This window comes from Pan troglodytes, chromosome 1, assembly GCF_028858775.2.
Source record: "Pan troglodytes isolate AG18354 chromosome 1, NHGRI_mPanTro3-v2.0_pri, whole genome shotgun sequence".
Classification (NCBI taxonomy): domain Eukaryota; kingdom Metazoa; phylum Chordata; class Mammalia; order Primates; family Hominidae; genus Pan; species Pan troglodytes.
The window spans coordinates 13,430,820-13,457,227 of record NC_072398.2 but is presented as its reverse complement, the minus strand read 5'-3'; the positions used below and the strand labels follow the sequence as shown (position 1 = coordinate 13,457,227).

Genomic DNA, 26,408 nt, shown 5'->3' with positions numbered 1-26,408 from the left:
AGTCACTTACAGCAGGATGAAAAACATTGATCGCTTGAACAGAAGCCTTCCCCTTTTGCTTATACCCAAACACCAAGTCAATCCACTGACAGATGTTCTGCGACACGTAGTCAGACTCTAGAGCCTGCCGATGGATGAGGATAAAAAGACGAGGATCATTACGTGCCCAAGGGGGAAGGTTGACGTGATTAACCCGTTCACCATTCTGACGCACACCAAAATCAAAACCTAAAAGAGAAGATTAATATTAATATTTAACTCCCCCACAGCAAGTTTCATTCAGCCACAGAGCAGGTCTTAAGAGTTCACAAAAATAGCTGTTTGTGTGCTACAACCAAAAAAGGGAATAGCAAGCAGGATTTACATTTTGAATAAGAAACACCACTGCTCATCTACTTATGTACCTACTAATAGGGCTATATGAGCTAATGCTATCATAATTAAATTTGAGATCTTTCAACTTTATCCTTCTACCACTTTATAACATATTGAAGAAAAGGAGAAAACCATTGCCTACTAATTCCAATATTCTCACTATTCACATCTTCAAGGGCATTAAGTACTTAAATATCTATTCAATTGTAAACCTGATTAGAATCAAACTAAGGCTTTGTAGAAGCATTTCTAAACTATTGGTATTAACATTTTAATAAATTTAAGTTATATTTAGTAAATATTAGTATTCTATAGTTTAAAAACTCAACTAATATAAAGTATACATATTGTTAGAATGAATTGCCATAGTCTATTAATTTTATAAATCTATGGGTCTGTTCTGACTTCCTTTCTACTAAGCATTCCTGTAGATAACAAAATTATCCCAACACAGGAAATAAGAGGGTTCTTCTGTGATGTAAATGAGCTAATATCTAATTGTCTCATCAGTATAAACAAAAATCTCAGAAGTGTTTATTTTAAAAAATTATCCTAAAGGAAATGTTACCTTTAAACAGAAATGGCTTTTTGTGCTACATTTTCTAGTTTGCTGAACACCATAACAAAAATTAAAAATGACCTTTTAAAAGCTGATTAAGTTCCATGTAAAATTAAGTTGCTGTCTGTCTACTTTTTGATCTTGTAAAAACAGTTAGAAGGATCTTCACCAAAATACTTGGGAAGTATTTTGAAATGATATGATATAGAATATAAATCAAGGGTTTATATAAATTCACATGGGATGGGGATGTGAGCCTCTCAGAAAGCTCAGCAGTCATCGTACAGAGCAGCTGCATGGTTGACTTAGCATGGACTGGCTGAGCACCTGCAGAACTCCATGTGTGTGGCTTCAGGAGCGGCAGCAGCAGGAACTTTTTTATTTAACAGTGAATGAGGCATCTGGGAATGGGCTGGGGATGGGGTGCGTAAGGGCATTTGTACAAACTCAATCTTTCCCAACTTTCAGGTGTTCTGAGGGAACACCTGACTCCTGACCCAAAGCAGACAACTGACATACGAGAGTCCCAGGGGAACACTGATAGGAAATGATATGATATACGCTGTAAAAAATTGTATTTTCCAAAAATGGCTATAACAGCATTTCCTGTCTTGCACGCCCTTCCAGAATCTTGCTACTCTCTATCACAAGGCAAAGTCTATCTTCCTTTCTTTTGAATCTGGGAAGACACCTGTGACTGCCTCAATGAATAGGAAGAATACAGTGGAAGTGATGCTGCGTGGCTGCTAAGAACAGGCTGCAAAAGGCCATGCAGCCTCTGTTCGTCTCCCTCTTAGAACACTTGTCTTTGGAACCCTGAGTTGCCAAGTAGGACATCCAGGGCTGCCGTGCTGTGGGGAAGCCCAAAACTAGCCCACACAGAGAGACCACATGGAAAAACACTGACATTGCATGAAGAGAGGGTGATGTGCTCCAGCTGCCTAAGGCTTCATCCCCTGCCTGTTCCAGCTCCAGAAAACCTGAAGGCAACAGAATGAGACACCCTGAGCTAAAACCATCTAGCTGAGCTGTTTCTGAACTTCTGACCAATTTTTTATTTCTGACCAATAAAAAATAATTTTATTATCTGTGATTGATAATAAATTTATTATTGTTTCAAGCCACTAAGTGTTGAGATTATTTGTTATACAGCCACAGATAGCTAGAACATACATATAGGAGACCATGGACAGAGAAAACAAGGAGTAGATTTAAACAGGAGTCCTAAATGAAAAGCTTCAAGGCAGGTGCCCCAAATTGCAGGTGCTGATGTTTGACTAAGGCATTTCTCACTTGAGCAACACTATGAAATAAGCTCCAGGGTGGCATGAATCTACTGATGATTCAATAATCAATCAAACAACCTCAGAGACACAGATACTATACAACAAAATTCCAACGTAATTTGCCCAACACCAACTTCTTAAAGCTGTTTCATATGCTCTTAAGGATCACATAAAATTATAGAATTAAGTAATATAAGAAAATGACCCAAAGATACCCCTTAAAGGGTTAGCTGCTCTTCTATTTAAGAATAGCTAAGGTTGGCAGCCAAGGCTGTTAGTTGGCATCACAGAAAATTTGATTTTATACTCCAGTATTCCTTTTGGTTATTAGATAATTCTGGGCAGAGTATTTTATTTTTATTTTGGTCATTCCTCATAAAATAATTGAGATTTCAGTTAATTTACATTTTGCTTTCAATAAAGTTATACCTCTTATTTTTAAATTAATTAGCACATTATAACTTTTGTATTCAGAAAAAAGAATAAAGCAATTTCTATAATAAAATTAAAATACATATTTACAAATAATTTTAATAGTTAAAAGTTACAGTTTTCCAAACATATTTAGTCCTATAAAATACTTAAAATCCTCAAGCTTATTTGAAAATAGAATTATATACTTAATAAAAAACATTTTCTCTTATTTGGGGACTCAAAAATTTTTAGGACTTAAAAAAGCTATTTTGATTTTTGGAAAATTACAAAATAACCACAAGCCCTCAGAAATATAAATTAGAAATAATTTATTGCTATACCTTCACGGTTAACTAGGAACTCTGGAAGATAGAAAAACTCTGGGATAAGTTCTTTCACGTCAGTCATAGATTCAAAAGATGAGAGTCGCCAAGTTGTATTTGTAGAATGAAAAGTTCTGTCTGGAATGTCAAAACTTTGATCTATAAAAAAATACAAATAATACGATTAAGACACAAAGACCTAATTCTATTTGAGGCCTATCATAATTAATTTATTTTGCCACTTCAAAAAGATTAAAATAATGCTCATTTTGTTTGCCCATAGTTTAAAAGAAGTTATTCATGTTCTTGAAAATAAATATTTCTATAAACTTGAGATCATATTACATTTTTCATCTGTATTATGCTTTTGTAATACATATTATTAGATTAGTTTGTATCATCTATTTGTTTAATTTTCATCTATCTTTCAAAGTAGAATGAAAGTTCCACAAAAACAGGGCCCTGGGATATCACCCACACCTTGCACATAATGGGTATTCAATAATGGTTTATTTATTGAATGAATGAATAATGAAGAAGGAAAATTTAAGTTCAAGTAGGCAAATAGTTTTTTCCCCATCAGGAAGCATGATTCCTTCACTCTGAATTGTTAAGACTACTTTTTCTCCTTTCTTTTCTTTCTTTTTTTTTTTTTTTCGGGGGGGTGTGTAGGTTACAGTGCATTGTTTTTTGGTGTTCTAACTCTGAGCTAAAGAATTGAGTAAAATTTCCTGTGAATGAAAATAAAAATAAGCATAGTCACTCTTTCATTCATTTTTTTTTCAAGGGTAAACTATTAATAATAAAGAATTAAGTTTGGACTCTCTTTTCTGCCAACAATGATCAGACTTTCTAGCCATAGGGAAAGGCCTAGAATATTAAATGATATCCAAAAGCTAGCCCCTGAAAACAGTAGCAGTTTACATGTTTCTTAGGAACCATATTGCATCATCTAAAACTCCTCTGAACTTGCTGAAATTTGAACACATCTTTTCATTTGGAGACTGCCACAAACACATCGCAGCACCAGGTTTCTTCTCCCAGCCTTAGTTGCTCTGCTGAGCAACATCTTCTGTCACTTGTATTACTTTCTCATCTATTCTGTTGAGTCAATTGGCATTGGCTGGCCACTAAAAAAAATCTGGGAAGAAATAAGGTTTAGAAACATTTACTTTTTCTCAGAAAGTAAGGAGGGCCACTTAAAGAAATACCTACTAACTTAGTAGAAAAAGTTATCAATCAAAATGGAATTCAGAAAAATTAAGGTAATTCTCAAAAACAAACAAAAAACTAAAAGAAAAAATAAGGTAATTTTGTAAGGCTATGGTGAGGTCAAAGTATCTGGAGCTAAGACTAAGGAAATATGGAACAAGAGTAGCACATTGGGTAGGTTCTGTTCAGATTTTAAGATTCTCTGTATTTTCCTACATTTTATTAAACAGTACTACTACAAATTCCCATTATCTAGAATATGCATATATTAAACCTGTGGTTCTCAACCAGTAGCACTTTTGCCCTCCAGGGGTTATTTGGCAATGTCTAGCAACATTTTTGATTCTCACAACTGGGGGGATGGGGTGTGGGTGGTGGTGGTACTACTGGCACTAGTAGGGAGAGAACAGGGATACAGCTAAACGTCCTACAATGCACAGGGCAGCTCCCATGACAAACGAATTATGCAGCTCGAAATGACTACAGTGCCAAGGTGGAGAATCCCTGCATTAAACCAAAGCCAAGAAATAAATTCAAAAGCCAACAGATATCACTTGAAACTAATGAGATGAAAGTGAATGGAGACTGAGGTAGTCCTAGGTTTTAAACAAAATATATTCATAAATACATAATGAAGAAAACATAATATATGAATACATTCATAATAGTAACATGAATAAAAATACTGATAAATTTTAGTTGATTGGTAGTTTTATATTAATGGATTCTTGGGCTACATTAAATGAAATGTAGTCTTGGATGGAGGGAGGTAATAGTTCTGTTAAACACTGTAGGGGCCCAAACCACATCTGAAATATTCTTTTTTATTTTGACTGCCTTTTTCTTTTCATCAAGAGCATTCACAAATCAGAACATGTCCAGAAAGATCTTCAGAATAGTGACAGGCTTGGAAACCACAGCAAACAAGGATGGCTTAAACATTGGTTTTAAAAACTCTTTATTTAGTACAAAACTGTCCTATTTATTTTTTGGTATTCCTTGCAGCAGCTGGGACAGGACCATGCATCCAGGAGGCCCTCAATCTGCTGTCAAATTAACCAAGGATAATTAGCCAGGGGAAAAACAAGAGAGAGAGAGAAAGGGAACAGGCCAACAATTTTCAAATATTTGAACAGCTGTCATATAGAACATTTGTTCTGTTTACTTACAGAGAGACAAACATAGGAAAGCCCCTTTTATAGACCAATAAGAGTGAATACAAATTCATTCTCCAATAGGTTGTACATGAGTAAAAAGCATGAAGTAGTTCAAGAATGGTTGAGTAAAAGAATGGATAATGATTCCTCAAAGTATTCTGGATTCCATGAGAAACAGCTATAGAACTAATATCACCGTTCTCATTAGAAACTACAGGTGAGTATGTCCCAGTCTCCATAAAAATACAAATGCACTCCTATCTAAGTCATGTTCAGGCCTCCAGTCTGTCACTTAAAATGCTGATGTAGAAGATTATTAACTAGAAAGCTACCACAGTGAAGTTGCCGGTGTGCGTCTTTTATTAACTAGTTATAATAAACCTCAATAATGTACTTGCCTTTATAATAAACTGCAATAATGTACATAGGCTCCAAAGGTAACTTACTGGATTTGAAATAAGTATTAGGTAGAATGTCTTTAAAAAGTAAACTGCATAAACTTTAAAAGGGTAAATTTTATGGTTTGTGAATTATATCTTAATTTTTAAAAAGTGAATTGCATTTTTATAAACTTAGACATTTAATTTGAAGCTAAAATTTGAGACATTAGCAAGATGATTTGGCTTACTACAGCTTTTTTGAGGAGCATTTTGGGCAAGGAATAAATAGAATTCTTTTCCCTATAGTTTGATTAGTCTTACTAGTTCTTAAAAAGTCAGTCCTAAGTTGTTGTTGTTGTTGTTGTTGTTGTTGTTTCTGATGACCCAATATGACTTTTTAGGCAGTTATTAAATTCTTACCTTGATAGGCTAAAAACATTTTAGTGAAAGGAGGCATCCTGACCAGGAAGTGAAGCACAGTGCCGCTGTTGGAATAGTGGGAGCCATAGTGATAGGGCTGCACGGGAGGCATGGGGTCATCTTCTCTGGCTCCTTTGCGGTACTCTTCCTCCAAGTACTGAAAGAAACGGTGAATCCAGAGAATTCATGATTGTGGGCTCCAGGCAACGCTAGAAAAGCGCTGGATGTTTTTTTTTCTCTCCTTCTCTACTACCCCTTTGAGGCCATTCTCCATGGCTGGCCCTCCCACTCTTACCCCGGAGACTTCAGCCTCCTTGAGTGTCTGGGAGTCTTCTCCTTGGTGCCTCACTAAGACCCAAACACTCAGAAGCATTTCTCATCTCCACCTTCACTCTTTCATTCCCTCATAGAAAACCGACCTAACTTTGAGCACTCCACCTCCTAACTAATGGCTCATAATGTCTAAGCTGATCAAGCACCCAACAAATGAGAGGTGCTTCTGTCACTAGAGATGTCTTCATTTCAAAAGAGTTTCAAGATGTAATGCTATGCTGTCTAGAGAACTGCTTCTCTAGAAGTAGAAATGCAATAGAAATGTAAAAACTATGTCACATTATTGGTAATAATATAACATTTTAAGTCTGTTTTACAGTGCAGTTATCAGAGATAAAAAAAAGAATATGGTGATTTTTCACTACTCCTATCTTCCCATCATAAAGTAGGAAGTTCAACCAAACATTTAATATCTGTCACTATTCTTGTCTCCCATAGCTTCTGTCTGGTTCTGATAACAAAGTCAGGTATAGTGAATTTTCAAGAGTTACTTCTTGATTTCCACAGCAATGACGCATTTTCAACTGCTGAAGAATCAAGTAGTGACAGTCATAAGATGCTTACAGGAATGTTTCAGGAACTGTGGCATAAAATAATGTGATGAATATGAGAAAAGTGTTTCAGTTGCTCCTGTCTTGATACTCGTGAAGAATGTAATGCGTAGCTATTGTGATTTTTGAATTTCCAATAGAATTTCATTAATATTAATTTCACAGAAAAAGGTAATTCATTTTATTTTTAAAATGTTAAAATCTGATAAATTTTTGTTTAATAAACCAATGCATAATTTCCTGAATATGACTAATGGTTATGGGTACATTATAAATATATTAATACTATTACATAAATAACACTAGGGGATACGAATAGCAGGTCTCTGGAAATCTTTGTGATTTTTATAAGGAATGTGACTACTAAATACTGGATTAAACAATGAGTTACTGGCTTTCAATTTATGCCAAAATAAGTGTATTCTTTTTCTAGGCAAAGTGTTCTCAGAAAATCAGGATAGAAGATGATATTTCATTTCACATAATGATTTCTAGTTGTCTGTCAATCCTAGTACAAGAAGGTAAAAAATCCATAGTATAAATTTAAAATTAGGTAAAACACAAGTCTGTAAAACAAAACACAATTTTTCATTTAATAAAGTACGAGTAAAAACAAAAGCTACCTTGTATGTGTCCACATAACGATCTTCTTTTTCTTTATACTGAACAGCTATAGGCTTAGAGAGATTTCTGCAAGAAAAGGACAATTTTAAAAATTAAATATTTTGATACTGTCAAGATTAAGCTCCCTAGATGTCTGCATCTTGTAAGTAGGTAAGTGGTCAACAAAATGCTCCACCCTTATTTCTCTGCTTAAACATATTGTTTTGCAACTAACAGTCACCATTCAAAATTATGATTTCAGAAATTAAGGTAGAATTTTCCCCACAGAGCCAGGCCAGTATTAGGAATTCCTGACTTACAAGTAGCCTAAATAAGAAGGGCTACTACTATCCTTCTTTCCCTTACTTCTGCAGCTTCCTCTAGAATCATAACTGATGTTGCTCGTGGGAGCAGATTCCTAGACCAAGCCCTGAAAGTTAGTGTCCCATTTTCCAGACTCTACATCCAGTTAGGCGGTGTAGAATGAAGGGCAGTTTCGACAGAACTTAGGAACAGAGGAAGATGCTGTGTAATTATTAGCCTAGTTAGTTAAAACTGAAGAAACAACACGTGCTTAAAATGACCAAGCTGAGATTTGGAGACTGAGAACTGAAATAAATATTTTGCTACCTAGTTAGTAGATGGGGAGTGATACCATTGCACACAGTGTAGAGTATGTATGCATGCGTACAAATCTGTCAGTGCTGGTGGTCACATTCTGTCAACACCACATGACACCATTCCTTGAAGCAGGAGAATGAATTCTCATCCCTCCAGGAATGAATCCTCACTTTTACAAGCTACAGAATCATGTGGTGTCCCTGTGTGGCACTTGAAGGAGCAAAAGAAAAAGCTCTGATGATGAAGGGCAGGCTCTTTTGGCTGAGGAACCATCTGGTCTGGCACAGGCATGGGACCACCTGGATTTCAACCTGCAGCACCATAACTAGACCAACAGCAAGATTTGCCTACATTTCAGTGAGTCAAACCAGGTCTGCTTAACCACATGTTGATACATCTTTTTTTTTTTAATATAAATTACTATTTTCTAGGAATGTTGAAATTAGTTGTATTAAATGCACTAATTTTGTCTTTGAGATTTTCTAATCATAAAAACCTTGTTAAAAAGCAAAAACAATTTATAGAATAGATACAAATTAACATCTAAAAATAGAGCAAAATCACTTAAGATGGCTGCCTACATTTTTTTTTTTTCACGCTGGAGTGAAGTGGCGTGATCTCAGCTCACTGCAACTTCTGCCTCCCAGGTTCAAGCCATTCTCTTGCCTCAGCCTCCCAAGTAGCTGGGACTACAGGCATGCACCACCACGCCTGGCTAATTTTTGTATTTTTATTAGAGATGGGGTTTCTCCATGTTGGCCACGCTGGTCTCAAACTCCTGACCTCAGGTGATCCACCCACCTCGGCCTCCCAAAGTGCTGGGATTACAGGCGTGAGCCACCACGCCTGGCCTGCAATTTTTTATAGATAGTATATAGGGGTATTTTTTTTTTTTGGACACAAGCTATGTTAATAGTTGTAGCTGAAAAATACAAAATTACAGTTGAGCAAACAATAAACTAAAAATCAGCCACAATACTATTACCCCAGGCCACACATGTTGGTCTATACACACCCAGATGTTTTTGTGTTTATCTGTGCAAGCATATTCACTTTTTTTTTTTCAGACAGAGTTTCACTCTGTCACCCAAACATGATCTCAGCTCACTGCAACCTCCGCCTCCCAAGTTCAAGTGATTTTCATGCCTCAGCTTCCTGAGTAGTTGGTCTCGAACTCCTGACGTCAGGTGATCTGCCTGCCTTGGCCTCCCAAAGTGCTGGGATTACAGACTTGAGCCACTGCGCCCAGTTTAAATCTGATTTCTTGAGAACTGTCTGAATTAGGCCCACTCTTTGGCACTTACAGCTGAAATACTCTAGTATACTAAGTGAAATATTTGGAGTCCATTTTTCTTTAAACTAAACATCAGAATATTTTTTCATATTAAACAAAACATTCCCTCATCAACTAGGACTATTTGGTTACTCTAAAATACAGTTCATTCAGGAAAGGCAGAATAAATGCTGAATTCTGTTCCTTTAATTGCCAAATTTCAAAGTAAGGAATTGGTGCCCTATTACCTCTAATGGGACCAATGAATTTTGTTTCACTGTGTTTCCTTGGCCTTTTAAAAAGTATCACTATGACCTTATGTTTCTTTTTATTTCCATGTGTTTCAACTAATTGCAGTCATTATTCTTTTTATTCTCAGACTATCCTATCTTTGGCAGTGAGAGGCACTTCAAGTTGGCTTCTGAGTCCTTTTCTATTTTTAGAGACGGAGTTTCACTCTTGTTATCCAGGCTGGGGTGCAGTGGTGCAATCTCGGCTGATGGCAACCTCCCCATCCCAGGTTCAAGCAATTCTCCTGCCTCAGCCTCCCAAGTAGCTGGAATTACAGACATGTGCCACCACGGCCAGCAAATTTTGTATTTTTAATAGAGTTAGGGTTTCACCATGTTGGCCAGGCTGGTCTTGAACTTCAGGCCTCAAGCCATCAGCCCACCTTGGCTTCCCAAAGTGCTGAGATTACAGGAGTGAGCCACCACGCCTGGCCAACTTCTGAGTCCTTTTGACAAGATCATATTAGTTTCCTCGCTTTCTGACACAACAAAACATCCTAGGCTCACCTTGTCTATTTTCTTCTAATAAATTTAGAAGAAATGAGAGAATGGGAAATCAACATTTTGCAACCTCTAGTGAAATAATTGATTCAAGCAATAATCATCAATGGATGAAACCATTAGGTACAAATTCAATGGGAGCCTGAGCCCACAGATCAAACTGAGCACCATTACAGTGGAATATCATAGGCCTCCTGATATGATACAATATAAAGCTCACTCCTCTCAACCATGCAGAATGATAAAAAAAAGAAAAGGAAAATATATATACAGCTCACATCACCACCTATAAAGGATTCTTGCCAAAAAAAGAGTTGAACCTGAACCTAAGCAAGACTTTTCCAGTCTCTAGGAAATACAGGGGTTATGGGAACAAACCAAACGACGTCATGGGAAGCAATCAGAAAATACAGAATGTGAAGCCTCCAAAAGAAAAAGTGACCTGGTTTTTCCAACAAGTCAATGTCAGGAGAAAATAAAGAGAAAAAATACACATAAAAAATAATGGCTGGCTGGGTGTAGTGGCTCATGCCTGTCATCTCAGCACTTTGGGAGGCCAAGGTGGGTGGATCATAAGGTCAAGAGATCGAGACCATCCTGGCCAACATGGTGAAACCCCGTCTCTACTAAAAATACAAAAATTAGTTGGGCATGGTGGCACGTGCCGGCAGTCCCAGCTACTCGGAGGCTGAGGCAGGAGAATCGCTTGAACCCGGGAGGCAGAGGTTGCAGTGAGCTGACATTGCGCCACTGCGCTCCAGCCTGGTGACAGAGTGAGACTCTGTCTCAAAAAAAAAAAAAAAAAAAAAAAGGCTATTCTAGGTATATGTTCAGAGATACAGCAACCAAACATGACAATGGACCTTTATAGTTGGACAACCAACTATAAAAAGCTATCTTTGAGAGAAGCAGGGGACATTTGGAAATGGACTAGATATTAGATGATATCATGGAATTATTGTCAATTTTCTTACATGTGATAATAGCACTGTGGTTGAGATGTTCTATTTTTTAAAGAGATGCATACTGTAGAACAAAGAAGTGACATAACAAGATGTCTGCAATTTGCCTTAAATAAGAAGAAAAAGATAATGTAAGTTTGGCAAAAATCTTCATAATTCACAACTGTTGAACCGGGGTGATAGGTATGTGGGTTCTTATATAATTCTTCTATTTTGTGCATATTTGAAATTTTTCATAATGAAAACTTTAATAAAGAAATACAACATATGGATGGATGAACCCTAAAGGGATGATTCTTTTAACTTACCTGTATATCAACGGATCACTGAGGTCAAGTGTCTCACTAACGTAGTCAGCAAGTATAAATGGGAACACAGGATACTGCATGAGATCATTGAAGGATCGGCCAGCATGTTTGTTTAAGTGAGTCAAATATTCAAAATTAGTAATTTGCCCAGTATACCATAAATTTGTCAGAGCGGTGATGTTACCATATTCCAGAAGATTAGGGAGGTTATTTGTGAGTATATTGTGGTATACATCATCACGAACCTAAAAGGGAAGGAGAAAAAAAAAACCCAGATATTATTTTTAGTCTTATTGGCACTTTTCTCCAAAGAACCCATGACATTATAGACATGTTACAAATCTCATGTCCTCCAAAAACAGGTTTTTTTCTCAGTAACATTAATGGGTAGAGAACTGAGACTCAAGTCCAGGTCGTCCTCCAGAGGCTGGCTGCTATATCTCTGAACATATACCTAGAATAGCCTTTTTTTTTTTTTTTTGAGACATAGTATTACCACTATGCTTTACTGCTGCAGAAATATGTTAATAAAAACCTTCTAAGAAAAAGTTTGTATAGAAAAGCCACTTAAGACACAGATACTAAAAGAAAAAAAAATAAGGAAAAAAAGAAGAGTTTTCTTCTAAATAAATGCAATATGGTGTAGTAGAAACAGCACGGTCTTCTGAATTGGACAGATCTGGTATATTTTCCTGCTAACCTTCTGTGCTACAGTTACCATGTCTATAATATGGGAGTGATAATATTTCTCTCATAAGAATTAAATAAAGCATCGTATGTAAATAGGATATTTGATTTTCACTACTGATTGAAAACATATATGAACTCTTTTTTAGAGATTCACAATAGTTTTGTCACAGAAAAGATGTACTGGTTCTTTTAAAGCAATTAAATAATGATTGCTAATAAATGAAAAAAACAGACAAGATGAGCTTTGCTAAAAACAGATATGAAATACCCATTCTAAGCAGGTATATGCTTCAGACATAGGAAGAAGAGCCACAGATATGGATAATGAGAGAGTGAACTTAATGAGGAAATGTACTGGTAGTTATGGAATAGGCAAAACCACAGAGAATAGAACATCCTAAACCTGTAGCCTAAATCTGAAGTTTGCCAATTGTTAGCGCTAAGGTCCACGGAAGGGGATTTATGACAGACTATAAGCCAAGCCCTGGCAGGAAAAGGAGGCATTCATTTATTCAACAAATATGAACTGAATACCTACATACCAGTAGTGTTCAAAATTCTGAAGAACTGGAACTTAACAAAGTAAAGGCTTGGCATTCTACTGGGGAGAGGCAGAAAATGCTGGATGCTAATACATCCTATAGAGAAAAACAGACCAAAGTAAAGGAGGTAAGGGATGCTTGGTGGAGAGGGAGGGGTGGCTATTTTATAGAGTCAGGGAGGGCCTCTCTGATAAGAAGATATTTGATCAGGAAACTTGAAAAAGTGACAAAGCAAATCATTTGGATTTCTAAGGAGAAAAACATTCCAGGCAACAATGAATGCAAAGTCCCCGAGGCACTGGTGTGCCTGACATTCAAGGCATGGATGGAGTAGACAGAGCGAGGGAGAGAACGGCGGACAATGACGTCAGAGAGGTAACAAGGTACGAGATTATCCAGGGCTTTATCAGGTTATTGGAAGGACGCTGCCTTTAACTGAATGTGACATGAAAGTGATTGAAGGATTCTGAGCAGAGAAAAGATATGATCCAACATACTTTAGCTGCTGTGTTGAGAACAATCTGAAGGGGGGCTAAGGGGCTTTCTATAGAGGAGAGCAGAGAAATGGTAGTGAAGGGACTGGAGGTCAAGAAAGGGTTTGTCAAAGTCATTGTAGCTGAAAGTCACTACAGCACTGAGCAAGTTTTTTGTTTTGTTTTGTTTTGTTTTAGATGGAGTCTCACTCTGTTGCCCAGGCTGGAGTGTAATGGCGTGATCTTGGCTCACTGCAACCTCTGCCTCCCAGGTTCAATGATTCTCCTGCCTCAGCCTCCCAAGTAGCTGGGACTACAGGCATGTGCCACCATGCCCCGCTAATTTTTGTATTTTTAGTAGAGACGGGGTTTCACCATGTTGGCCAGGCTTGTCTTGAACTCCTGACCTCATGATCTGCCTGCCTCGGCCTCCCAAAATGCTGGGATTATAGGCATGAGCCACTGTGCCAGGCCCTGAGCAAGTTTAAACTACTTCATTTCAGTCATTTTGGGGAATCAGAATTTAACACAATTTTGGAGGTCAAAAATAATCATCATATAACCAAGGCTTTCCTTTAATTAGGACTAAGAAATATGGCAATTTTTATTTGATTTCAGAAACAGTATGGATGCAGGAAGGCCAGTTAGGAGGCTACTGTAAATGATTCTGGCAAGAAATGATAGTGGCTTAAACCAGGATGGTAGCAGTGGAAGCAGTCAGACTCTCGATGTATTCTGAGGACAGAGCCAACAGAATCTATTAATAGAGTGTATGCAGGGTATGAGAGAAGAACAAGAGTCTTGGATAATCTCAAGAGTTTTGGCCTGGGCATTGGAAAGATGGAGTTGTCATTTACTGAGATAGAGAAAACTGGAAGGAAATTTTGGGGGGAAGATTAGAAGTTCAGTTTTGTACAGGTTACGTTTGAGATGCCAATTAGTGACTTCTAAATGGAGACACCAGTTGGGAGTTACAATATGTGAGTGTGGCATTCAGGGGAGAGGTTTGGGTAGTGACATAAATGTGTAAGTTGTTAGAATACAGATGGTATTTTAAAGTCATAAGACTGGATGAGAAGAGAAGAGGTCTGAGGAAGGAGCCCTGCAACACACCAAGGAGGCGTCTGCAACCAAGACTGAGAAGCAATGGCTGGTAAGGTATAAGAACTAAGAGAAAATGGTAACCCAGAAACCCAGGGAGGAAGGTTTTATTTAAGGAGAGAAAAATCAGCTGGGTCAAACGCTGCCAATAGGTCAAGTAAAATGGGGACAAAGAAAGATTATGACATTACGGGTTTAGCAACATAGAGGTTACCGATGACCCTGACGAGAGTGGTGAGAAGTCTGTCTGAAGCATTTCAAAAGAAAACTGGAGGCAGCGAGCATATGCAACTTTCCCCAACAGTTTTTCCATAAAGGAGAGCAGAGAATGGTGGCTGAAGGGATTAGAGGTCAAGAGAGTTTGTCAAAGATGGACCCTGCTACAGCACTGAGCAAGTTTAAATTACTCCTTTCAGTCATTTTGGGGAATCAGAATTTACCTCATTGTGGAGGTCAAAGACAATCCTCATATAACAAAGGCTTCACTTTAATCAGAACTAAGAAACATGGCAATTTTATTCGATTTCAGTAAACCTTCATGTAATCAATATGAGTATAGTTACATTGGCCCATGAGCACTTAAACAATATATATCAATTAATAAGGGTGAATTTACCTTGGTGTTATCAAATGCCAACAGGAGTGTTCTGCCATTTGTTAGAAAGATTTCTACAGCATTATCTCTCAATTGCCACCAACGCTTGTGAACTTCTTTAATTTCTTCATATGTCCAGGAAAATGATGCTGGTTCCAACTCTCCCTGAAGGCTCTAAGACAAAGAAATAGGCAAAAATATTTGTTTTACCAGAAATATAAATAATTACTTTAATTTTAGATTTTAAAAAGCATCAGAATAAAACAGAAAATATTTTTGTGGCAGATGGCAGATAAGATTACCTGAAAACTCTCCCAATGCAAAACACCTCAAAATGAATGATAAAATTTAGAAATAAAAAAAATAGGCTTTATTTTTTAGACTAGTTTTAGGTTTACAGAAAATTGAGCAGATAATACAGAATTCTCATGTATCCTCCCCTCCCTTGGCCCTGCACTCACAGTTTCTCTATTATTAAATCTTGCATTTGGTGTGGGACACTAATTACAATTGATGAACCAATATTGCTACAATTTTTCTTACCTAAAGTCCAGAGTTTATATTCATTCTTTGTGTTGTACATTCCATGGGTTTTGACAAATGTATAATGACATGTATCCACCAACACAATATCATGCAAAATAGTTTTATTGCCCCAAAAACCCTCGGTACTCCACCTACTCATCCCTCCTTTCCTCTCCCCAACCTCTGGCAACCACTAATTTGTTTACTGTCTCTATAGTTTTGCCTTTTCCAAAATGTCATATAGTTTGAATTATACAGTATATAGCCTTTTAAGGTTGGCTTCTTTTACTAAGCAAATATACTTTTAAATACATAGCTGAGCTTGCAAGAAAACAAGGGAAATGACATCCCCAGAAGTCAAAAATGTAGAGGAACTGGAAAATCAGCACTAAGCAGGGAGTGATACTCTGGTTGCTCTGTTGTATGTGTCTGCATATGCATGCATGTATGCACATACCCCAGTTTCAGAAACAAATTGACGTAGGTTCACAGCAACTTGAGGACAGAAGATGAGGCCCTGGGCCCCTAGAATCAGGGTGTGGAATTGAGATTGCTTCAGAAAGCTAAAACCTAGGAAGGGATTTGTTCCTAATGAAAGATTAGACAAACAAATGTGCCCATCAATAAAGGGGAATAGGCCGGGTGCGGTGGCTCATGCCTGTAATCCCAGCACTTTGGGAGGCGGAGGCAGGCAGATCACTTGAGGTCAGGAGTTCAAGACCAGCTTGGCCAACATGGTGAAACCCCATCTCTACTAAAAATACAAAAATTAGTCGGGAGTGGTGGCAGGCACCTGTAGTTCCAGCTATTCGGGAGGCTGAGGCAGGAGAATCACCTGAACCCAGGAGGCAGAGGTTTTGGTCAGCCGAGATCACGCCACTGCACTCCAGCCTCGGTGACAGAGTGAGACTCTGACTTAAAAAAATAAAAAATAACAAAATAAAAATAAAGAGGATTAACCAGGACGCAAGCTTGTCTCTTTTGGCCTGGAGCCTAGAGCATAGAAAAAAAGCCTCTCTCTGAGAATTCATAACTGTGGGCCTGCCATCATATAGATTTAGGTTAAATCCATGTCTGGATGGCCTGGAAACGCCCAAGCTGTGAAACAGTTCTCATGCTTCCGAGTCATCCAGCAAAGGGAAAGCAGAGTCTCTGGAGGAGCATTCCTGGAACTAATGGGGCATTCCTGCAAATAAAGCCCCACTCACTAAATGTAAGCTGACAGATCAACACATACCAAATAGATACATTCCCCTGCTAGGTGGCCAACAGAAGAAAAGAAGATGAGAAAAGAATCACTGGAAGGTTGAATCTGCTTGAGAGTATTAATCCTAGTGTACTCAGACAAATCCCCACATTCTGAAATGAAGAGGTAGGGACCACAGGCCCTACACATCCTACCATCACTAGGTCCCTCCCAAAGTACAAAATCAAGAAAAACTTAAAAAAAAATGCATCTTAATCTTTTGTAAATTGTAACTGAATACATAAATTATGCTACTTAATGCTTTTAATAGAGAAATAATGAAAAGTTTCTACTAAAGTTTAAAACTAGCTAGAATTTATCTCCTCAAATCAACCTGCATCCTAGTTTTCTTTTTTTTTTAATCAGTTTTTTTCCTTTTTAAAAAATTGCATTTACTTACTCTTCTGTGTTGACTAACAGGAAGCTCAGAGCAAATTTAGGACTCAATTGCCAAGAACTATTTTATCCCAGGCTCTTTATCTTTCCAAAACCTTAATTTTTTTTTTTTAGATTCAAATTATCCTACTCTATGTGTGTTTTACTATTGTTCTTGGTCCAAAATAATTTTTATAAGTAGAGGCAGGGAATACACTATGAATAAAATAAAATGTCTTAATGAAAATGTAGTATTTTCATACTTAAAACTGAATTCTTCCTTTGTTTAGTTTCAACATTCATTCAGCATATATTAATTAACATCTATGCGCAAGGTACTCTGCTAAGTGCTCTGCATGAAATAAATCTGTATGGGTCAAAAAGGGGGCATGAAATATTTGTACACACATTTGCACACACAACGCAAGATACCAAATGTTATATAAGAAGAACCAACATTACAAAAGTACATAGGAAAGAAGGATCTTTCAATCTATTAAGAAGCAAGGTCATTTTTATATTTTTTAAAAAAATTTTCCTCTTTATTTAAATATAAAACACATTTATAGCATGCAAGTTGACTTAAAATTAAATGGTGTCTTCCCAGACCGAGTATTTGTGAATGTATCCTCAAGCACTGAAAATAAACCAACATATTTGACAGGTGGACTCGGACTCTTCTGTCACCTCATGTCAAATGGAGTTAAACACAAATTGAGTAGAATTTTTAAGGGGAAAAACTGTCGTCTTTTGGACATACAAAAAAGTTGTCTCATACATCAACTATTAAATTCCTTGGCTGATAAAAGGATCCATCTTGAAAAATAACATAACTATATTTTACTATCTGGGACACACCCTGTGGTAATTGCTATATAAATGAGAAAAGAATGCTGTTCATATTTCTGACTACTTTAAATACTTTCATGACTTTTTTTTTTACATTATTTATTTTATAATCAAACTTCATGTTTTCACTCACTACTTTCTTTCTTTCTTTCTTTCTTTCTTTTTTTTTTGAGACAGAGTCTCGCTCTGTTGCCCAGGCTGGAGTGCAGTGGTGTGATCTCGGCTCACTGTAACCTCCGCCTCCTGGGTTCAAGCGATTCTCCTGCCTCAGCCTCCCGAGTAGCTGGGATTATAGGCGCCACCACCACAACTGGCTAATTTTTTTGTATTTTTAGTAGAGATAGGGTTTCACCATGTTGGCCAGGCTGGTCTCGAACTCCTGACCTCAGGTGATCCACTCATCTCAGCTTCCCAAAGTGCTGGGATTACAGGCGTGAGCCACTGCACCCAGCCTAATTTATTTAAAATAAAATATATATTAATAATTAAACCACACATCATCTCATTTAGTATATCCTTAGGAATTCCCAGCTTTAGAACTTTTCTGAAACAAAAAGCTTATTTCTCCTATTACAGGAATTTCAAAAAATATTTTAATGGCATAAAAGATAATTCAAATAAAAAGCTTTATTATACAAAAAATGTCTATTTTCTGATTAATATCAGTCTGTCTGGAATAATAACAATTATCATTATTAAGCTATGTGAATATCAGAATTACTTAAGTTATTCAATTATTTAATATTTTTCCTTTCTTTCTGAAGGCAAAGGTACTTGATAGTGAACTGGGAGTGGCAAGGAGTAGATATTTGTTGCAACGGAGGACAGTAATAAGAAGGAATGAACATAAATTGATATAATAGGAGCATTTAGAATATGACTTATATTAACTGCTATGATACTTGGGCCATAAGCCAGAGGAGATGGTACAGTCTTCTTTTTAAAATTATATTTAAAAAAATGTTTGGAACTCAGACCAATCTATACATAGAGTGACAAAGAATGAACTCTAATAGTTCTTCCTTCTCTCTAGTTATACTGAATTGATACATTTTTGGAATCTGTCTAGATGTATGTAGATACAGACTTAAGCCTCTACTCACCGAACTTTCAACTGTATCAGAAGCATTATCTTCCACAAAATACATTCCACATTTACCTGCAGAAAGTAATTGGATATAAGGGTTTTAAAATGTATGTGCACACTACCATTCATGGTTTAATGCATGGTCTCTAGAGTCCTTTGGTCTGAATTTGAATCTCACTACCTCGACACAGTTCCTGGCACTCAATAAATATTTTTGAATAGTATCCATGAAGTCTTGGGCAAGTTGCTTTACCTCTTTGTGTCTTAATTTCTTTATTTAAAAAAAAAGGTTGCAGGGAGCTCTATTTCACAGAGCTACTATGGGAATTAAATTAGAATATATGCAAAATGCATATGTGCTCAGTGCTAAATAAATGTTGGCTATTTATTATTACCATTATTCTTACATTACTAGCATATCGATTTGCTTTATTTTGTTCCACACTAATTGAAGTCAAGTGGTAAACCAAATTATCTAGCAAAAGGGAAATCCTTAATTATTTTGCAGACTGAGACACTCAATAGGGTAGAGTAGGCCCTAAACATAGCCCCCAACTTTTTCCCGTTTCATAGGCTGGCTGTTGCTAACCCATGTCCCTACATCATGTTTTAAAATGTTGGGAACTTCTCTGAGGTTCCGCCCCCTGCATGCTCATCACCCTCGAGTAGTGAAGTAGTGAAGTAGTGAAGTAGTGGCATGGCTAGCTCAGAGAAGGGTACTATCTCCATCCTTGTGACGGTGGGGCTCAGTCCCAGCAGGCTTGAAGCTCCATATCTTGGACCTTGGAGGCTATAGCTTACAACATTCATTCTCGAATTTGAAGGTACATCAAATCACTGGAGGGCTCATCAGAACATAGACTGCTGGGCCCCACCCTCAGAATTTCAGATTCATCAAGTCTGGACTGAGGCGTGAGAATGTGCAATTCTAAGAAGCTCCCATGAGATGCTGATGCTACTAATTCAGGGTTCTCACACTTTGAGAACCTAGCCTACAGCATACAGATTGGTTCTTTAAGGGAATAGAGATCAAGTGGTATAATTGTTTTCCTTCATATTTTGAGAATAAAATTTCCAAACAAATATAACTATATAGGTATCCATGGACTAACAATCTTCTCCTTTCTCTCAGAAGCACAATAGAGAATATAAATTATGGACAATCTTAAAGTAGACATATTTCTTATGGACAGTTATATCTGATAAAATAGTAGGTAAGATATCAACAATTTTTCACTTTAAGAAATCTAAATTGGCATATAATAAAAGAAATGGTTAAATATAAATTTGCATATTCATGAAGAAACAATTTTATAAAAACTAAAATGCTATTCATGTGCTTTTCAGAACACAAGATATCATTTCTTCACATTCATGACTCATATGCAATTACATATAATGTTAAGGCAAATTAGCCTATATGATACTACAGAAAGTTTATCCAATTTAATGGCATGCTGTCAAAAAACACTTTAAATAATCTAAGAATCAAATAAGGCAGGGTGAATATGTGCAAAATTCTTCAAAATTTGACTTACCTAGTAACAATTCACCAGCTGTCTCTCTAGATGGTGCAACACTGATGCATCTTCGATTCACTCTGTCAAAACATATTTAAAATTACTATGACTAAATGTTCTGACCAATTTCAGAGAGGATATGCTTTATTTTACCTAGTAAAAGATTTCTGCAAAGCAGACTAGATAGAGTTCCAATAGCATGAGGTATCTTGTCAAAACCCACATGAAAATATTAGCTCCTTTTTAGCATTCTATTAGAAGAGAAATGACTGAAACACCTAGAAAAGGCTAATAATCCCTATAACCTGTAGACAGAATATAGAAATTAAGTTATTTAAAAGAGATATCAATATTTTATATTTTCTAGTAAATAAGCAAACATTGTTTCATGCCTCTGATACTTCAGATACATTTTTTGTGTGTGCTCTTTATTTTTGTATTATTATTTTGTATTATTTATTTGTTATGTACTATTATTGTATTATTTACATTATTATGAAGGTAATTTATCAAATACATTTTTAAAAAAGCCTAGTATTCTAGGAAAAACAGAGGATTTGGAATCAGAAAGTTCCTTTGTGTTCTTAGCCAATTATCTTCTTTGTGTCTCAGTTTTTCATCTATGAAATGGGTATAATAACAACCACAATAACTGCAATGATAATACTATCAATAGTTAATATATAATAACATACTTAATACTCAACAACGCTATGATACCTATTATTATTTCTTCATTTAATAGATGAGGTAACTGAGACAGAGAGGTTAGGTAACTTGCCTAAGATTAAAGAGCTAGTAAGAGCAGGAACTGGAATCTAAACCTTTAATCACTACATTATATTGCCGCTTGATGATACCACCAGCAGCTCTATCTATATTAATAGATAGAGATGTTAAACAGTCAATTACAAAATATGTGTATATATATACATTTTTATGTGTGTGTGTGTGTGTGTGTGTGTGTGTGTATGTAAACTAACAAGGGCCAGAACATGATGACTGAAATCCCATGAACTCTTGCTGTCAGAAATGTCATTTCCTTTTGGATTTTGGCCATATAACCTTGTCCTCCCTTGAGCCTTTCCTGTTTAGGATTTTTCTGAAAATGATGGCATTATATAAAATAAATATTACATAAACACTACAATAAGCTGTTGTATATTCACGAAAGAGTGAAGGTCTGTTGATTCAAAGTTACCTTATAGATTCACTTGCAGCTTTGTCTTTGACAGTAGAAGAGAAAGAAGAATGAGTTTTGTCTTCAAACAGGTAAGAGAGTGGTGGTTTGACAACATCTGTTGAGGAGAAAAGTAAATATTATCTTTATCTAATGACCATAGTTCTCTGCTATATTTATATGTTGAGTCAAGAAGCCACTATTACCTTCTGATTTCTGTCTATCCCTAAGGAGATACTTATTTGGAATAGTTAAATAACATCTCTGTAAACGTCTCCTCTCTCGATTTGGCCCTTCTGTTGGATCCAACTGCCATGAGGTTGGATAGTAGATGGGGTCATACCATACTGCTCTGCAAGTAAAAAGATTAAAGGGTGTTTTAAGTGACCATCCAGGACTTGTAGCTATAAAAAAAATCATTATAGAGATTGAATAAGTAAGTCACAACTGATCTGTTAATTTAAAAACTCCAAATGTTTATATATTTGATCAGGGAATGCATATACAAGTAGAAGTAACAAAATCTAAGTGTCTTTTTGCTCCGGAATCCCAGTCTCCCAGTTCCTCGCCTGAAGGCAAGCTCTGCTTCCAGTTTCTTTCAACTATTAAATTTTTTAAAAGATATGTAATGACTACTATGAACACTTTAGCAACATAATACAATATGCTGGATTTAATATGGTTAGGTAAATTTTTTTTCCAAATTAATTTTTTACATTTCCCATTTTGCCTTTTTTTTTTTTTTTTTTTTTTTGAGACAGAGTCTGGCTGTGTCGCCCAGGCTGGAGTGCAGTGGCGTGATCTTGGCTCACTGTAATTTCTGCCTCCTGGGCTCAAGCGATTCTCCTGCCTCAGCCTCCCAAGTAGCTAGGATTACACGCTCCCACCACACCCGGCTAATTTTTGTATTTTTTTTAGTAGAGATGGGGTTTCATCATGTCGGCCAGGCTTGTCTCAAACTCCTAGCCTCAAGTGATCCACCCACCTGGGCCTCCCAAAGTGTTGGGATTACAGGCGTGAGCCCCCTCACCTGGCCTCATTTTGCCTACTCTCTAATGAAACAAATAAAATCAATTTCTTTCTGTGGTATGAATCACATTTTTAAAAAAGATTTTAAAATAAATTTTATCTTAGATGAAATAAGACAGGAAAAACATATTAAATACATTTTTAGAAATAAATAAGAGAAAAAAATACCCTTATTCATACCCTAAACATAGCAAAATACTGGTAGCGGTTGTTGTCTTTTTTTTTTTTAAACCGTGCGTCTGTTTTTAATTTGTAGTTATGATCATTATGATCATTTTTCTATAACTTGCCTTATTTTATTGAAACAGTATTATCTTTATCTCATCATTTTGAATGGCTGCCCAATAAAGAGGTAGATGCATTGTAATGTATTTAACCATATTATGGTTTATAACTTGTTTCTAATTCATTCACTAGCATAAATAATGCAGAGATGAAAACTTTTATGTTTACTTTCTTTTTCTTTTTTGACAGGGTCTCATTCTGTTGCCCAGGCCAGAGTGCAGTGGCATGTTCATAGCTCACTGTAGCCTTGAACTCCTGGGCTCAAGTGATCCTCCCGCCTCAGCCTCCCAAAGTACTAGACTACAGGTGTGAGCCACTGTGCCTGGCCTGCCTTCCATATTTCGAATATTTTCCTTAGGATAGAATCACTAAAATAGGATAACTGAAGCTAGAAGTAAAATGTTTTTAGGATGATTAATACATATTGTCAAAATGTACAATGCCACCAAAGTTCTGAGTAAGGACAGCTAATATCCTGCTGTGAATATTAGCAGCCAAAATTTTTGTTAACATAAAAAGTAAAATGTGGTATCTAGAGGTTCTAGAAAACCAAATTAGCCTCTAGCAATATTGAATATTTTCCCATGTGTTTGGTAATTCATTTGTCTTATGTGAGGAATGTGTTCATGCCTTTTGCTCATTCAAACTTCTGGGATCATAATATTTTACTTTAGAATCTGTGTAAGTTTTTCAAACAATAAAAATAACTATTTATTTGCTGAAAATATATTTCCAGGCTTTTTTGTTCTTGTTATGGTTGTTAAATACACTGGAAAAAATTAAGGTTAAAATCCATTGATTTATTTGCAGTTTCTTCTATTGCATTGAGCGTAGAAAGTCATCTATCCTTCAAAGAGTTGACAAATATCCTATTATCTTCTACTTTATAAACTTTTTGAGTAATTCTTTTATCCATATGGAATTTACTTTAGTGTCTAATGTTTAGTGTATTTTGGTACACCAAAGTCACATGAATAAGTTATCTTAACTAAATTTAGAGAATAATACCTTGATTTCTCTCTTTTTGTTATTTGTAATACATATTTTAAATTAGTTAGAAAAATATATTTTTCTCAACCATCCTGTTTCAGTGATTTCTCTATTCTTTTACAGAGACCATATTTTAAAATTAAGCTAATTTTACTATCTAGATGAGCTACTGCCCCCTCTCATTACTTTTCTTCCTCAAGAATTAAAAAAAACTCATATGATTATTCTTTAAGATGAAAAAAATCACAAATGATTAAACAAAAAATTGTTTAATAAAATGATTTGATGAGTCTGAATTCTGGAATACAAATTCAGTTTAACATCAATATCTTACATCTTCATGGAAGACAATTTTAACTGACCTCCGGCAGCTTACCTATCATGTGTCAGTTGCTGAATAAGTTCCTGCCAATGTCTGCTGGCACTCAAATCTACTTTATACATTCCTCTAATATGCTGGATCACCTTTTTTCTCTCATTTCCTTGGGAGAGAGACACTGCCTGGGTGATATCTGCAGCTATTTTAGATATATCCTTTGATTTTGAATCCAGACGCTGAAAGAGACTAAACAAATAATAAGATTGTCCATAGTTAAGCATACATGGAACGTATTTATCAGAACATGATACTTTAAAACTAAAAGTATATGTGAAATCTAATGGATTCCTAAAATACATGCCTTTGGAACATATAAAATCTTACCTTTGTTGATTATTGTTAACTGTTTTCTGCCAAGCAGCTTTATTCGCTCCTTCTTCAGTTTCATATTTCTTTTGTTCCTAAAAGATTTAGATAATAATATACTATATAAAATTTATTATTTCTCACCTAACATTGTCACAGAGCCCAACAAACTAATTTTAAAACCCAGTTAACAAAGGAAAAACAATTGTCCCTAGGAGACCAGAATATTAAAATAAATGAACCATCTAAACAATGTTATAATGTTATAATTCTGTGTCTATATAATTTAGGTCACATAAGTTAGAGTAGAATGGTTAACCAGGGTTGCTAAACCTGATGAGTTTACATAGTTGCTTGCCTCCTTACTCTGCTTTTTCATTAAAGAACCTCTAACTCAAGGTATGCTTCAGCTTGCTTGTCACTTTAAAAATCTTTCCTTCACTGAAAGCTACTGATAATGGATACTGATGACCACAGAGAACAAAATGCTCCTTAAAATAAGCCTATTTTTTCTCACATAGAAAAAAGCAATATAGCATATAGGAAAAATAAAATAAAATAATCATTTCAAGTTCATCATCAATGATACCCTGTTCTTAAAAAAGTAGTGTCAATCATTCTTTATCTATGATGGAATCTCCTAAGAAAGTACTATGGTTTCATTGACTCACCTCTTTGATCATTTTAATAAGGTCTGCTTTTGTTGATGCACTGGGAGGGATGCACTTGTGACCACATAACTTCAAAGCATTCATAAGCAGTTCTGCTGTGTCTAGCTCTTCTTCAGTCAATTCATCTTGGTGATTATGTATCAACTCTGACAAATACAAAACTAACTTGGCTCCATGCTTTAAAAAAAGTAATAATTTTTTAGTCATTTAGAATTTTAATTCTTACATTTAAATTACTTAGTAGTAATTAAATTATATTGCTAGATTTATTTGGTTGCATCTGATTTAAATAAAGCACCTACAAAAGACATTCTGAGGATAAGTACAGAAATCTGATTATGCACTGAGTATTTGATGACAGAGGATTAATGCTAATTTTGTTAGATATAATAATGTTGTTATGTTACATAGGAAAATATTTTAAAAAAAGAATTTAGAGGTAAAATATCATAATTTCTATATATATGTTAAAATAGTTCAGAAAAAGAAGAAATGATGTCAACATAATAAAAATAGTAACAACTGTTAAATCTAGGTGATGGTTCCATGGTATTTATTACGCTATTCTTTCTAGTCTCTGTATGTTTGAAATTTTTTCACATAAAATATATTTTAAAAAGCAAGCAAACTAGCCAGCTAGCTTTTGGGGAAAGAATTTTGGAAAGGACTTGCTAAAGGAATACAGGAAAGAAACTGGGATAAAGGAAGATAATTTTTAGTTTTTCTCACAGAAAAACTGAACTAGAAGGGAAAGCTTCCTTTAGACCTTAAAACTTATTTACTCTTCTTCCTTTGGTGAAATTTCTAGAACTAAAACCTATCGTTAGTTTGTAAGCGTTCACTACTCCCTAGAACAAAAGGTGAAAAACTCTCAAACCCCACGCAGACAATTCTATGTATATATCCATGGAAGAGTTGTTTTAGCCAATCTTTTATTAACAGGCCCTAAAACCAAAATTTACAGTGTTACTTAAGATAATGACAATTGTCCTTTGCA

At 35.9% G+C, this 26,408-nt stretch overlaps 1 protein-coding gene across 3 annotated transcripts in view; it reads right to left on the bottom strand.

Annotated features, from left to right (window-relative positions):
• The window catches only part of LYST (lysosomal trafficking regulator), a 220,832-nt gene that overhangs the window by 46,545 nt on the left and 147,879 nt on the right, over positions 1–26,408 (bottom strand). For all 3 annotated transcript variants that reach the window (XM_009441705.5, XM_063809692.1, XM_514288.8), the window contains 13 exons: positions 25,412–25,588; positions 24,759–24,835; positions 24,432–24,620; positions 21,958–22,103; positions 21,773–21,869; positions 20,590–20,651; positions 19,068–19,123; positions 14,991–15,143; positions 11,569–11,813; positions 7,634–7,700; positions 6,127–6,283; positions 2,976–3,116; positions 11–228 (listed from right to left, as the gene is read on the bottom strand). In XM_009441705.5, coding sequence (XP_009439980.4) covers positions 11–228; positions 2,976–3,116; positions 6,127–6,283; positions 7,634–7,700; positions 11,569–11,813; positions 14,991–15,143; positions 19,068–19,123; positions 20,590–20,651; positions 21,773–21,869; positions 21,958–22,103; positions 24,432–24,620; positions 24,759–24,835; positions 25,412–25,588 — 1,785 coding nt within the window. The remainder of the gene's footprint in view (positions 1–10; positions 229–2,975; positions 3,117–6,126; positions 6,284–7,633; positions 7,701–11,568; positions 11,814–14,990; positions 15,144–19,067; positions 19,124–20,589; positions 20,652–21,772; positions 21,870–21,957; positions 22,104–24,431; positions 24,621–24,758; positions 24,836–25,411; positions 25,589–26,408) is intronic.